Below are 14,054 nucleotides of genomic sequence, written 5' to 3' on the forward strand. Positions count from 1 at the left end.
TCTCATAAGTTTCGTTCTTTTTGGGAGAACAATGTGTATCAAATTTCTTTAGCACATCATCTAATTTTTCTCTGTTCTCCTCTGGAGTAAATACAAACGTTTTAAATACCTCTTATCGCCTGTGGGCCTGCAACCGTAAGCAGCAATGCTATCTTCCTTGCGTCTGGCTTCATACCGAATCTGATGGCAGCAATGTAGAGTTCGAATTGTTGTTTGAAAGCCCGCCAATTGTAGTCGATATTTCCCGTGAGGTTCAAACCCTTCGGTGGCTTCAAAGTCTCCATGTCGCGTTTCACAATGTTTAGCAGATTTTCAACACTCCTGGTACCATGTTATGTTCATTAGTAAATAGACATTCTTATGAACAGCTAGCTTCGAGCTAGTCATTTATTCAGTACATGTTCTTCTAGGTACAGCATCTGTAGAGATTCAGCATGTGTACTTCTGTGTGCAGGCAGCCATCTTGACTACTGCCTTGTGGGTAGCCTAGTGCATTGTGGGTAGTGTAGTCTTAAACACATACAACTATATACATAGCAATACAGCTCTACGGCTCCATCTAGTGTACCACTCTAGAATGACATGTTATTGATCATTACACCTTCTATTTGCAGGATCTGTACCAGAGACTGGTCGAGACCAGTTCTATTTACAGGAACAGTAGCAGTGACAGGCCAGAAACATAGAAACATAGAAGATAGGAGCAGGAGTGGACCAGTCGGCCCCTCGAGCCTGCTCCACCATTCAATGCGATCATGGCTGATCATCCAAATTCAGTACCCGGTCCCTGCTTCCTCCCCATACCCCTTGATCCCTTTAGCCTTAAGAAATATATCCAACTCCTTCTTGAATATATTTAATGTATTGGCCTCTACTGCCTTCTGTTGTAGAGAATTCCACAGGTTCACCACTCTCTGGGTGAAGAAATTCCTCCTAATTTCTGTCCTAAATGGCCTACCCCTTATCCTTAGACTGTGACCCCTGGTTCTGGACTCCCCGACCATCGTGAACATCCTTCCTGCATCTAGTCTGTCCAGTCCTGTCAGAATTTTATAAGTTTCAATGCGATCCCCTCTCATTCTTCTAAACTCTAGCGAGTACAAGCCCAATCGACCCAATCTCTCCTCATACGTCATTCCTGCCATCCCAGGTATCAGCCTGGTGAATCTTCGCTGAACTCCTTCCATGGCAAGAACATCCTTCCTCAGATAAGACGACCAAAACTGCACACAATACTCAAGATGTGGCCTCACCAAGGCCCTGTACAACTGCAGCAAGACATCCTTGTTCCTGTACTCAAACCCTCTCGCTACGAAGGCCAACATGCCATTTGCCTTCTTAACCACCTGCTGCACTTGCATGCTTACCTTCAGCGACTGGTGCACAAGGACACCCAGGTCTCGTTGCACTTCCCCTTCTCCCAATCTATTGCCATTCAGATAATCTGCCTTCCTGTTTTTGCCACCAAAGTGGATAACCTCGCATTTATCCACGTTATATTGCATCTGCCATGCTTTTGCCCAATCACCCAACCTGTCCAAATCATCCTGGAGTTTCTTGGCATCCTCCTCACAGCACACATGCCCACCCAGCTTTGTGTCGTCTGCAAATTTGGAGATATTACATCTAGTTCCCTTGTCTAGATCATTAATATATATTGTGAATAGCTGGTGCCCAAGGACCGATCCCTGCGGTACCCCACTAGTCACTGCCTGCCACGCGGAAAAAGACCCGTTTATTCCAACTCTTTGCTTTCTGCCTGCCAACCAGTTCTCTATTCAAGTCAATACCTTGCCCCCAATCCCATGTGCCTTAACTTTACACACTAATCTCTTATGTGGGACCTTATCGAAAGCCTTCTGAAAGTCCAAATACACCACATCCACTGGTTCTCCCTTATCTATTTTACCAGTTACATCCTCAAAAAATTCCAGTAGATTAGTCAAGCACGATTTACCTTTTGTAAATCCATGTTGACTTTGTCCGATCCTGTCACTGTTTTCCAAGTGCTCTGCTATTGCATCTTTTATAGTGGGCTCTAGCATTTTCCCCACTACCGATGTCAGGCTTACTGGTCTGTAATTCCCCGTTTTCTCTCTCCCACCTTTTTTAAATAATGGGGTAACATTAGCTACCCTTCAATCCATGGGTACTGTTCCAGATTCCATCGAATGCTGGAAGATGATCAGCAAAGCATCAACTATTTCCAGGGCCACTTCCTTAAGTACCCTAGGATGTAGATTATCATGCCCTGGGGATTTATCGGCCTTCAATCCCATCAATTTCCCTAACACCATTTGCCTACAAATACTGATTTCTTTCAGTTCCTCCCTTTCATCAGACCCTATGTTCCCCGACATCTCTGGGAGGTTATTTGTGTCCTCCTTTGTGAAGACAGAACCAAAATATGTATTTAATTGGTCTGCCATTTCTTTGTTCCCCATTATAAATTCCCCTGATTCTGACTGCAAGGGACCTACGCTTGACTTCACTATGTGCCAGGACCTCCTTTTTACAGGAACTGTACCAGTAACAGCCCAGTATCCATCTTTTTTCTGGAACTGTAGCAGTGATAGGCCAGGACCTCTTGTATTTGCAGGAACTGTACCATAGACTGGAATCCGCTCTATTTACAGGAACTATACCATTGACAGGCTGGGATCTCTTTCTGTTTACAATAACTATAGCAGAGACCGCCCAGTATCCCCTCTTTTTACAGAAACTGTACCTGAGACAGTCTGGTGCCCCTTTCTATTTACAGGAACTGTAGCAGTGACGGCCTGGGCTGGGACCCCCTCCAATTACAGGAACAGTAGCAGAGGCAGACTGGGACTCTATCGATCGGAAGTGCATCAGTGACAGGCCAGGACCTGTTTTATTTACAGGAACTGTACCATTGACGGACGCTTTCTATTGATGGGAACTGTACCAGTGACAGGTCAGTACCTGTCCTATGTACAGGTGATAGGTCAGGACTTTTTCTGTTTACAGGAACTGTACTGTGACAGCCTAGTATCTATCTTTTGTCAGGAACTGTACCAGTGATAGGCCGGACCCCTTTTTACAGGGACTTTTCGAATTGAGAGCCACAACTAATCAAGAGGCATAACTTTAAAATTGTCTCTCAAAACAGACACACCAGCATCATAGATCAACTTCTATTTCAGACTGTCGGCAATCTTGTCCTTTGCTATGGAGTCCTCTGAAATAAGATTTTGAACCCAAAGCAAAATCTTTGATGGATGGCATCTATCTCCAATAAATCTTCCATTGATTGTTTTAATTTTCCTTCTGATTCTATTACAGTTGAATGAGCTTGTGGTTGGGGATACCAACGGGAAACTATATGTGTATAAGAGCGATGACTGCAAGCCATGGATTACCCGATCTTGCATAGGGATGGTATGTATTGAAGCTTTGTGTTCACAGTTGGGCTTTTCCTTTTACTAAAGCAGGCTGATTCATTTTCACCTTTTCTTCCCTTTGTACTCATTTGAGTGACAAAAAGATGAAATTTGGAAGTTTGAAATAAGAAAGAGGCCTGCTCCAATTATTTCCTTTAATGTTTTTTCTATGCTTGGAATGGTAGAATATGGGTTCTTGCCTATAAATTCCAATAAAGTGGGAGACCAAACCTCAGTCCTGCTCTTGTGGGGTGGCATGGAGCTGAGGGCAGTGATTTGCTACAGAGAGACTGTCTTCGCTGGCCTGCTTTTAAGTGGTGTCCAGTTAAATTGAAGCATTTGCAGAGAGAAACCAAGGGATAGGAAGTGCAGAAATAGCCATTTGCTGGAGGAGAGTGGGTGCCTATTTCATTTGTTTCACTGTTTTTTGAAAAGATGGTTCGTCCTGGAGCTGTTAGCCTTATGATTTTATTCCTTTCATACTTGTTTGTATAGTTTCAATTCCAAGACTTTGGCCACCATTTTTCAACAGAGAAATGCCAGTTTTCTTCCTTCCTTGTCATTGGCACACTCTTTCAATTGAGGACTTTGTTTGCTTGTAAATGTGGATGTAAAAGATCCCATGACCCTATTTGAAGAAGAGCAGGGAATGTTTCTTGTGTTCTGACCAACATTCCTGCCATGAAAAAGAGGCCATTGTAGCGGTTTGTGTCGATCGCCACTAAATAAGAGAGTTTGACTTCGACGAACTATAAATAAGTTGTTTATTTACAGGAACAGGCTAATTACAGCAGGTAAGATAGCAGGTAAGATGGCTGACTGTAGGAGCACCGTGGTGTAGGTCTTGTCCCAGCGGGGACTCCACAAGGACTGAGTTCGCAGTCCTGTGGGGAGCGTGATGACGTCATCGCGTTTGTGTTGTGACGTCATCACGTTCGCGTTTCCCGCGCTTAGGGCGTCACGTGATGCGCGCCGTTGCGTCGCTGGCCGTTGAGGCCGAAGTTGGGAGGCCGGGCTGTGCCGGTGCTTGCCGCGAGAGCGGAAGATAGCGTCGCTCCCGTCGGCTGGCCGTTGAGGCTGAAGACGCTAGGCCGGGCTGTGCCGGCGCACGCACATCACGTCGTACGTGACGTGACGTCAGCGCGCTAGGGCGCGCCTTAAAGGGGCAATGGCCCCAACATGTAAGTTAAAAGGGCAACGGCCCCAAAAGGTAAGTTAAAGGGAATTATGTGTCTCAATGTAAGGGACAACCAGTGGTACCGCCACACCATTCATTTAATTTGCAGTTTGTGAGATCTTGCTGTGTACAAATTGATTGCCATATCACTTGCATAACAACAGTGACTGTACTCAAAAGTAATTCATTAGATGTGAAGTACTTTGGGACATCCGTTATAATAAGACTATATAAATGCAAGTTTTCCCCCCTCTTTCCTCTTGTTTTTCTCTCCCACTAAATTGAAATAAAAGAATTTAGAATGTAATCATTGTTAATTTGAAGAGCTCTAATGGAAGAATTCTCTCTTTTAATTGAAATACTGAAGTGAATATAAATAACCAGGTTCAGATCTGTAACGTCTTAATCTCCAGAATATTTTCTACGCTTGAATAATCTTTTGGTGGTATGATCAATCAACGAAGCTTTCCTGTTGAAAGTGCAATGGACTTGAATCCTAAAACGTGTTTCAAATTGTAAATTTTAAAAATATAACTATGGATAACTGCTCTCACCCATGGGTGCTTATACTTCTACATCTTTGATGGTGCTTATCAGTAGTTCCCTTTTCTTTCAAAGAGAAAGGCTAAGTATGTGTTTTTTACATTTTCTTTAAGAAAGGATAAAACACATGTTTTGTAAAGTCACGGTACAGTTTTTCACATGGTACATTTTTGAGAATACATTGGCAGATTTAGGGCTGTCACTATAGACCGTCTACACTTAAGAAATTGGATTCTAATAAAATTCCCCATTGCTTATAATGGAGAAATAACTTGGGCATGCTAATTAAATATAATATTGCCAAATTGATGTTGCTGGGTAAAAGCGTGACTTCATGTGCTCAACTGACTTTTGTCTGTTGTAGGTAACTTGCGTTGGTGTAGGAGACATCTGCAACAAAGGGAAGGTATGATATCTCTTGCATTGACCTTCTAACTTGATTGCTAATAGTTTCTTTGAGAAATATGTAATTTTCAGATCCACAGTGGATTTCAGAGATGAAGGTAGCTGGTAAATTTTTTCTGTAACAACTAGGGTTGCAAAATTCTGGGAATTTTTAAAAGAGGAAACTTTCCATGGGAATTTGGGGAATTTATGGGAATTTTGAGTTTTTTTGCACACTGATGATTTTTGTCTCTGACCCTTATATTATCTTTGTCATCAAAATAGACATACTGTTCATACAAATAAAAACAGGCTTTCAAAACTTTATTTAGGTTATAATTTTGAACTTTATTGAACCCCCACAAAAAAGACCCACCTAAAATAAAATAAAAAGAGCGTCAGCTTATTTAGCCTGTAATTTGTCCTTATTTTGTCCCTTTGAGTCTTCTACTCCTCATTGCTCCTCCTGATTCTCTGACTCTGGCTCGGACGTGTCCATTTCCTCCTCTGTGTCAGTGTCTAGCTGTGTGGTGGACACTTCTGTATCTGGGTCAATAAGTTGTAGGTTCACCCGGATAGCCACCAGTTTCTCCACTCTCTTGTTAGTCAGCCTGTTGCGCACCTTTGTATGCGTATTCCCAAAAAGTGACCAGTTTAGTTCAGAGGCCGCTGATGAAGGTGGGATTTGGAGTATCACCAATGCAATGGGTGACAGGGCCTCAAATGCACAAAGTCCCTTCCACCAGGTATGTGCACTGATATGCTTGCATGATTCCCATATCCTGTCCCCATTCCAACGACCTTGCTTGGTAGAGAACATTGCCAGCCGTCTCAGAAGTTTGCCCACATCCAGATTGAGGTGGCGTGAGAGGGTAGAAATCACACTGTAAGCGCTGTTGATCTGTTCTCTAGAAAGTATTGGTCTCCCAACATGCTTTGGTCCAGCATGTATGCTGCAGCATGAATCGGCTTGACACAAAATTCTTGACGCGTCTATGAATTGAACAATTGCCTTCTCCTCTGTTTTGAGCAGCAAGGATGTAGGTAGGGCAATGCTGATTTGTTCTTTTAAATCAGCAAAAAGCCTGAGAACATCTGACAAGACAGCGTCATCTCCTTCAATCTGAGCAATTGCAGATGCTACTGGTGAGAGTAGTTTAAGGCTGTTAACCACTTTCTCCCAAAACACATCATCCAGCAGTATTTTCTTGATGGTGGTTTCCATATCCCCAGACTGGGATATTGCCAGTTCTTGCAACGACTCCTTACCCTCCAGAAGGCTGTTGTACATTATGACAACGCCACCCCATCTAGTGTTGCTGGGCAGCTTCAGTGTGGTGTTCTTGTTCTTTGTCGTTTGCTTGGAGTTGTAGGTTGTTTTCCCCTGACATACTTAACAACATGAGCTGCGCACCCAATAGACGTAATATTAGGGTAGGCCTCCTCCACTTCAGCCCAAGCAGCTTTCATATTCGCAGCGTTGTCAGTAACTACTGCAAAGACCTTTTGTGATCCAAGATCGTTGATGACCGCTTTCAGCTCATCAGCAATGTATGTGCCTGTATGTCTGTTGTCCTTCGTGTCTGTGCTCTTGAAGAACACTGGGAGAGGAGACGATGTAGTTTATGATGCCCTCCCCTCGTACATTTGACTACCCATCTGAGATAACTGCAACACAGTCTGCCATCTCTCGTTTCTTTGAGCTTTCCTTGGACTCTGTTATACTCAGCCTCCAGCAAATAAGTAGACAAAACATGTCTGGTGGGAGGACAGTATGCAGGGCGAATAACATTGAAAAATCTCTTCCAGTACACATTGGCTGTGAGCATGAGGGGTGAGCTTGTCGCATATACAGCTCGAGCAAGGCACTCCTCTGCATTCTTCTGGCTATGGTTATCCATTGTATCAAAGAACCTTCCAAGTGGGCCAGGAGTTGCTGATGATGAGGAGCCTGATGCTGAATGTGAACCATCATCTTCTTGAATGGAAGCAGAGGAACTCTGGGCTGACTGCTGTGAGCTTTGAGTGAAGTTGTTGCATTTGGATAAATGCTGTTGCATCTTTGTGGCATTCTTTACATATGGCTTTGTAGTGTTTGCACATATACACAGTCTTTCCATCTTTAATGCCTGGGGTAAAATGCTTCCATACGTCCGATGGTAAATGTGGCATTGTTCTATGCAGAGAAATAAAGGGCATTCGTCTCTGTCGAACTGTGGTCGATCAACACGATTGCAACAGGGTGAGTAAATTTTTCCTGATGCTCCATGTGATGGAAGCATGACCTGTGCACGCATGACGCTACATCACCAATAGAGGGAGCTAATCGCTCATCCACTCATCCAACCAATCAGGACACATTTGTTCACAGTCACACACAAAACTTGTAATTATTAAAACAAGCCAAGTAAGAAGATAAACATATATTGATTAAGAAATTCCTTAATAATTAAGATTCCATCTCTGTTAGTAATTTTAAGAGAGGACCTGTGGGAAAAAAAATGAAAGAAATGCAAAAAACCCCCCAAAAAACAATATTATGCTAGCATGTGCTTTTTTGGGCAAAATTCCCAAGCTAAACTTCCTGTGGAAAATTTCTGGAAATTTACCGGAAACTTTCCACCCCTTCGCAACCCTAGTAACAACAAAATATAGTAAATCATGAACTTTTTAAATAAAAACAGGAAATGCTGGAAACACTCAGCAGGTCAGGCAGCATCTGTGGAGAGGGAAACAGAGTTAATGTTTTAGGTCGATGACTTTTCATCAGAACTTTTATTTCTATCTAAGGTGACTTTCATAGTAAAATGACCTAGTAGTTTATATATATAAAAGTCTTGCGTATAGTGCACTCTGTCGGGTATCTCACTTCAAGGTTAGTCATACCATAAGATCCCACACTTCAAAGTGTATTCATAGGACAAAAATCAAGATTAACGTAAATATCAAAATACAGGAAACTTTATGCTATCCGGCACCCACGGGACCGAGCTGCTGCCGTTGCCTCAAAACTGCCGTACTCTCCAGAGTTAATGTTGAGAGATACGGAGATTCTTATCTCCGTATTTGACAACAAACACTGTTGCTTAGCAACAGCTTCTAAACACTCGGGTGTGGCCTGCAAGCCTCTGTAGCTGAAGCTGTTGCTATAGCTACAGACCTTGCACAGCTTGACTGTTCAAACAAAGCAAAAAAAACAAACAAAAAGAATAAAAAACGGCTGCTGATTTTTGCCGGTGGCTCCAGATTGCCGGATAGCTCACCTCCGGATAGCACAAAGTTTCCTGTATAAAAAGACTAAGAAATCACAAACAGCAATTTATTAAAGTGTACAATGCTGATTAGTGGGGTTTTCTACTTAGATTTGGATTTTAGCCAATCGGCAATAAACTCAAAATGAAGCAGTAACCACTTCCATTGCGAAATAGCTACCAATTGACGATGAGCAATTACAAGAAAATTGATCAATCAAATCGCTCAATAGTTTTTTTCAAAATTGTTTTGCAGCCATGTTGCTTTCAGATCCACCACATTATTTGGATCCAATAACTAAAATTTATAACAAATACATAAAAATTACATAATTATTTTTTATAAATATAATGTAGGTTAGAACGTCCTGTATCAACTTTTCTCTGCACAGGAGAGGCCTCGGCTTGAGTTCTGTTCAGTCTCTGAACTAACCATCTACCTCTGTCTTAACTTGTCATTGTTTCCCTTGTATATGCACCAGCTTGGTGTCCCAAAGTATCTCTTTCTCGACCTCTGTGAATGCGTAGTTTGTCACCAGCTCTCATTGCCCTATTGCACATGCGTGAGTTGAGCCCTGAACTTTCCTTTCTGGTCTGATCTGAGTCCGAGTGCTGGTGCTGCCTATGTCATCATTCCAACTCCAGCTGCTGCTGCCGCCTCATGAGCATCTCTATAGAGATTCAATGATAAATATATGGAATAATTATAAAACAAGCATAGCAACAATAATATTAGGAAATTTAATCAGAATTATAACCCAGCAATGAGCAATAAATACATATAGCACAGAGGAATTATATTCTGAATAATACAGTCAGAGCTGCATGTTCCGGCTTCAGCTCCCTCCCAACCCAGGCCTTCCCTCATGCAAATGCAACAAGCTGACACAATCTAGTACCCCACCACACCTCCCACTCTCCCAGAAAGAGATGAGATAATTTCTGTGACTATCCAAAGTTTGGAACTCTGACTCTGCCTCCCAGTCTTTGCCAGGAAAGTATGAAAGAAACAGAAAAAAGGTGTATATAAGGAACTATTTTCTGAATACTGTGCGCAGGAGTGGAGCAGGCACTGGCAAATCTTCCTGCTGACCTTGTAGTAGATGAGCCAAAGTGGTAATGGTGACAATTAGCCAGAGCTTTAGTTAAATATTACAATGCCCAGTGCAATTTTTCTGTGTTCTTTCAGAAGATATTACACTATGCGCATCCTTAATCTTGAGTAGGTCGAAAGGAAGCTCCATGGGTGATCAGCTGGTGTGTGGGAAATCAGTCAAGGCAGCATTTCTTAAAGGGCTGCTGTTTGCCATTAATGGACAGGAGACTTTTTATTTTGGCTCAAGTTTTGCTTGCAGGAGAAAACTATCAGCTGCAGGAAATGTTGACTGAGCTGCATGCCTCAAAAATGTCTGAAAGCATGAATGTGGACAAAATTTCCCCCCCATTAATCAGGTCCTGCTGTAGGAGGTGCAGTAAAGGGTAGCTCTCTTTGTAGCAGAAGCCCATCCTCCTGTGAAAGCAAAGGCCAGAGATGGAGATAGAGCGCATGGAACATCTCAGGTCTATAGCAGCTGGAAACATATGAGGCAGAAGTTTTAAGGTATCTGGAGGAGTGCCAAAGTAAATGTACCTATTTTTACTATTAAGGCATAGTTTGTATGAGACAAATTTGTGAGCAACAAGGCAACATAATTAAAGTGTTTAAAATTATGAAAGGATGGAACAGGGTAGATAGAAGCAGACTGTTTCCAGTCATTGAGTGGTCAAGAACGAGGGGCCATAGATATAAGATTAACCATAAGAGACTTGGAACTGAGGGCAGGAAAAATTCTTCACACAGAGAGCTGAGAGGCTGTGGAATTTATACTTCCAGTGTTGGTGGTTGAGGCAGAATCGACATCAACATTCAAGATTAGATTGGATAGGTGGATGAAGAAAAAGGGGTTGAAGGGATATAGAAATGGGGTGGGTAAATGTGATTAGAACTATTTGCTTGGGTGGAGGGTAAACACTGACACAGACTGGTTGAGCCGAATGGCTTGTTCCTGTGTTGTAACCTCAGTGTATTTCTACATACAGTACCCTCAGGAAGCTGACACACAAAGTATAGAGATAACCTTTTTCTACACTCTTATTGCACACAACCTGTAAGGTACACAAATATGTTTCATTATGGCACACAAATGTTATATACACTTCCTGTATGTTTCATACTTTTTGTAACATTTTTTCTGTCACATTTTGTTAATAACATCCCTATTGTAATAAAATAATGTATTTGTTACTCATTGCAAGCAACTCCATCCGAGATCTACTAGTGTATAGAGACATTACTGTTTGAGACATGACAGAGCCCTGCTTCTGTGACAATTATCACTGATCATTCTATATATTTCCTCAAGAACACAAATAAATACAAGTCTATTCATGGAAAGATAAAGATGGCAAAAGAGAGGTCAGAGTTTTGAGAGGAAACATGCTGATAGTGATCAATGAGATAGATCAAGGAGGCTAGCTGATATGGCATCCACATTAAAGCACTGTCCATTAACTAATGGCTTTAGACACATTGAATATATGAGCTCCCATTCTCCATACTCCCAACTGAGATAGGAACCCTAACTTTTTGTGGTTCTAGTGGTAGATGAGGGGAACAATTGACAGAAGTAGTGGTGAGATGCCCATCGATGTGAATCTCAAGGCCATCCACATTCCAGTCCCTCACCTTTGACCCACTCACAGCCATGCGCGCACTCAAGCGAAGCCTACTACCACTACCTAATACAGCTTCCTGCTGGGAGCTTGCCCCATCAAGAATAATTTTCAAGTGTGGCCAGCCTATTATGTGAAGACAGGGGTTTCAGGAACACACTTTGCTTGAACACTGTTACTTGCGAGCTGGTGTATTCATTGACAGGTCAGCTCTAGTCTTTTCAGTTTTCCACAGGGCGGATGCATAAAAGGGCACAAAGCAGACATCGAATTACATACCCATTAGTCTGACTTTAGTACCATGTAAAATAATGGAACTGATTATCAGGAATAAACTTGAGGATTATCATGTGCAATAATAATGTAGTATACAGCAGTCAACATGGATTCAGAAGGAGAAGACTTGGCCTGACCAACCTTCTTGACCTTTATGGAAAGTGTCATCTAAAGTGGTGTACATAGAATTCCAAAAGACATCTGACAAAGTTCCATATGAAAGGCTATTAGTTAAGTTGTGGGGATTCAGGTTAAATATGGCCAATGGAAAAAAAATTGGCTGAAGGTTAGTAACAACAGGTACATATTAGTGGAGTTATGTCGAGGTGGGAGGGATGCCTCATGGAATCCACTACTGTTTCTAATTTACATCAATACTTGGATTCAGAAACTCAATGCAAATTGATCAGTGTTTGAGATGATACCAAACTAGGAAGGGCTGTGAATTCGGAGGAGACATCTCAGAAATCATAAAATATGTTAGACAAAATATGCAAGTGGCCAGAACAATGGCAGAGGAAATTTATTGTGGACAAGTGTAATGTACTGTACATTGGAAAAAAGGGCTATACAAGTACTTCATGAATAGTGTTGAAACAAGTAAGGATGAGTTAAGACACCTAGGCCTAGAAATTCAGTATAGCCACGTTTGGGGCGCTACAGCCGGGCGGCCGCTAAAGTTTGCGCCCGGCGCAACTTAGCGCCACCTTCGCCGATATTCAGTTGCATCGCCCCAAGAGGTTGCTGCTGCGCTAAAACAGGCAATGCACGACTATCATTAGGCGCTAAGCCGGCGGTCCGGGGCGATACCCCCGAGGGCGGGCGCAGCGCAGGTGCGGCGAGTTGCTGATTGAAGGCAGGCACTCTGGCGCCGGTCAGCTCTTAAAGGGGGAGGGTGGATTTGTTTGGCTGCCACGCCCTGCACACTGCAGCCCTGAAGCAAGGCCTGACCACTGCTGCTTGATCTGTTCAACGCCCAGGACAATGGAGAAGGCCAGGGAGAGAGCACAGAGCACAGCGCTTCAGCGAGGGTGACCTGAGGGTGCTGGTTGGCACAGTGGAGCGCAGGCGCCATGTTCTGTTCCCTGAAGGTGGCAGGAGGCCGCTGCCCAGCGCCTATCGGAAAGCCTGGAGGGAGGTGTCAAACAGGGTGACCTCCAACAGCGTGGTTGCCAGGACTCCTGTACAATGCCGAAAAAAGTTCAACGACCTCACTCGGGTTGTCAGGGTGAGTACCCTTTCCAGTGTCCTCCTCATCCCTGCATGTGCACCTCAGTTTATGGGCAAAGGGACCTGAAAGCCCTAATGCCCAGCCTTCATCCAGCAGCTATGGGACTGTCATGAAAATCACTTGCACATTCAGGACTTTACACAATGTCAGGGCTATTCCACCATGGGAGGCAGTGCAGACAAGATCAGGGCTTCACACTGTCAGGGCTAGTCCACCATGGGAGGCAGTGCAGACAAGATCAGGGCTTCACACTGTCAGGGCTAGTCCACCATGGGAGGCAGTGCAGACAAGATCAGGGCTTCACACTGTACTTAGAGGCCGTCCTTTCTCTTGCAGGGCAAGCTGGCGCACAACCGAAGGCAGCAGCGTCAGACCGGGGGAGGCCATCCTGACCTCAAACAGCTCTGCGACCTGGAGCAGCGTGTGGAGCACATTATGTCAGGCCGGCTGATTGGCCCCATCGCCAGTGGAGATGCCGACCCTGTTGTGGGCCCCAGTGGTAAGGGCATCACCTTTTTGACCTCTCTCTTTCCACTTGCGCCTCAGAACAGCATCCTTTGCCACTGTCGGACCAATGCAGTGCATAGCAGCACTCATGCCTCCCTCGCTGCCGCCCTGTCCTCACTCTAAAGCAACTCTTGTGCCTCCCTGCTTTCAGATGGTGACTCGCCAGGTGAGGAGGCGGCCCCTCAAGCTGGCACTGTGTCCGAGTCAGACATAGAGGAGGAGGAAGAGGAAGCCAGACCATCAGGGACACCCTCAGCCGAGGCAGCCCATGGCCATGATGGTGACACGTCTTCCCTGGAGGGGAGCAGGGGGGAAGGTTCAGAGGATAGTGAAGCTCCAGGGACCAGCGGGCTGCAGCAACGTGGGAGGGGTGGGGAAGCTCGGCGGCCTTCTCCCCGGAGGGTGAGTGCAGCCTCCAGTCCTGCTACGGTGAGCGCAGAGGAGGTGCGGATCCTAGCGGAAATGGGCGCCCAGGCTGAGCGCAGGCACACAGCTCATGGCTGCAGTGGCAAGGATGCCTGACTCCATAGACTCACTGTCGAGGAGGGTGCAGGAATTCGGGGCAGCAC

The 14,054-nt window shown here is 44.2% G+C and overlaps 1 protein-coding gene across 9 annotated transcripts in view; it reads left to right on the top strand.

Moving 5' to 3' along the window:
* The window catches only part of itfg2 (integrin alpha FG-GAP repeat containing 2), a 126,832-nt gene that overhangs the window by 12,045 nt on the left and 100,733 nt on the right, over positions 1 to 14,054 (top strand). For 8 of the 9 annotated variants that reach the window (XR_015081375.1, XM_086008986.1, XM_086008985.1 and 5 more), the window contains exons 2-3: positions 3,307 to 3,402; positions 5,489 to 5,530. Coding sequence is in view for 8 of the 9 variants with exons in the window: in XM_086008986.1 (XP_085865112.1) it covers positions 3,307 to 3,402; positions 5,489 to 5,530 (138 nt within the window). In the remaining variant the exon portion in view is untranslated. The remainder of the gene's footprint in view (positions 1 to 3,306; positions 3,403 to 5,488; positions 5,531 to 14,054) is intronic. The other variant, XM_086008983.1, reaches the window with a different exon arrangement.

The sequence above is a fragment of the Somniosus microcephalus genome, chromosome 16 (genome assembly GCF_052327205.1).
Source record: "Somniosus microcephalus isolate GS21.2 chromosome 16, FLI_Smic_1.0, whole genome shotgun sequence".
Lineage (NCBI taxonomy): Eukaryota > Metazoa > Chordata > Chondrichthyes > Squaliformes > Somniosidae > Somniosus > Somniosus microcephalus.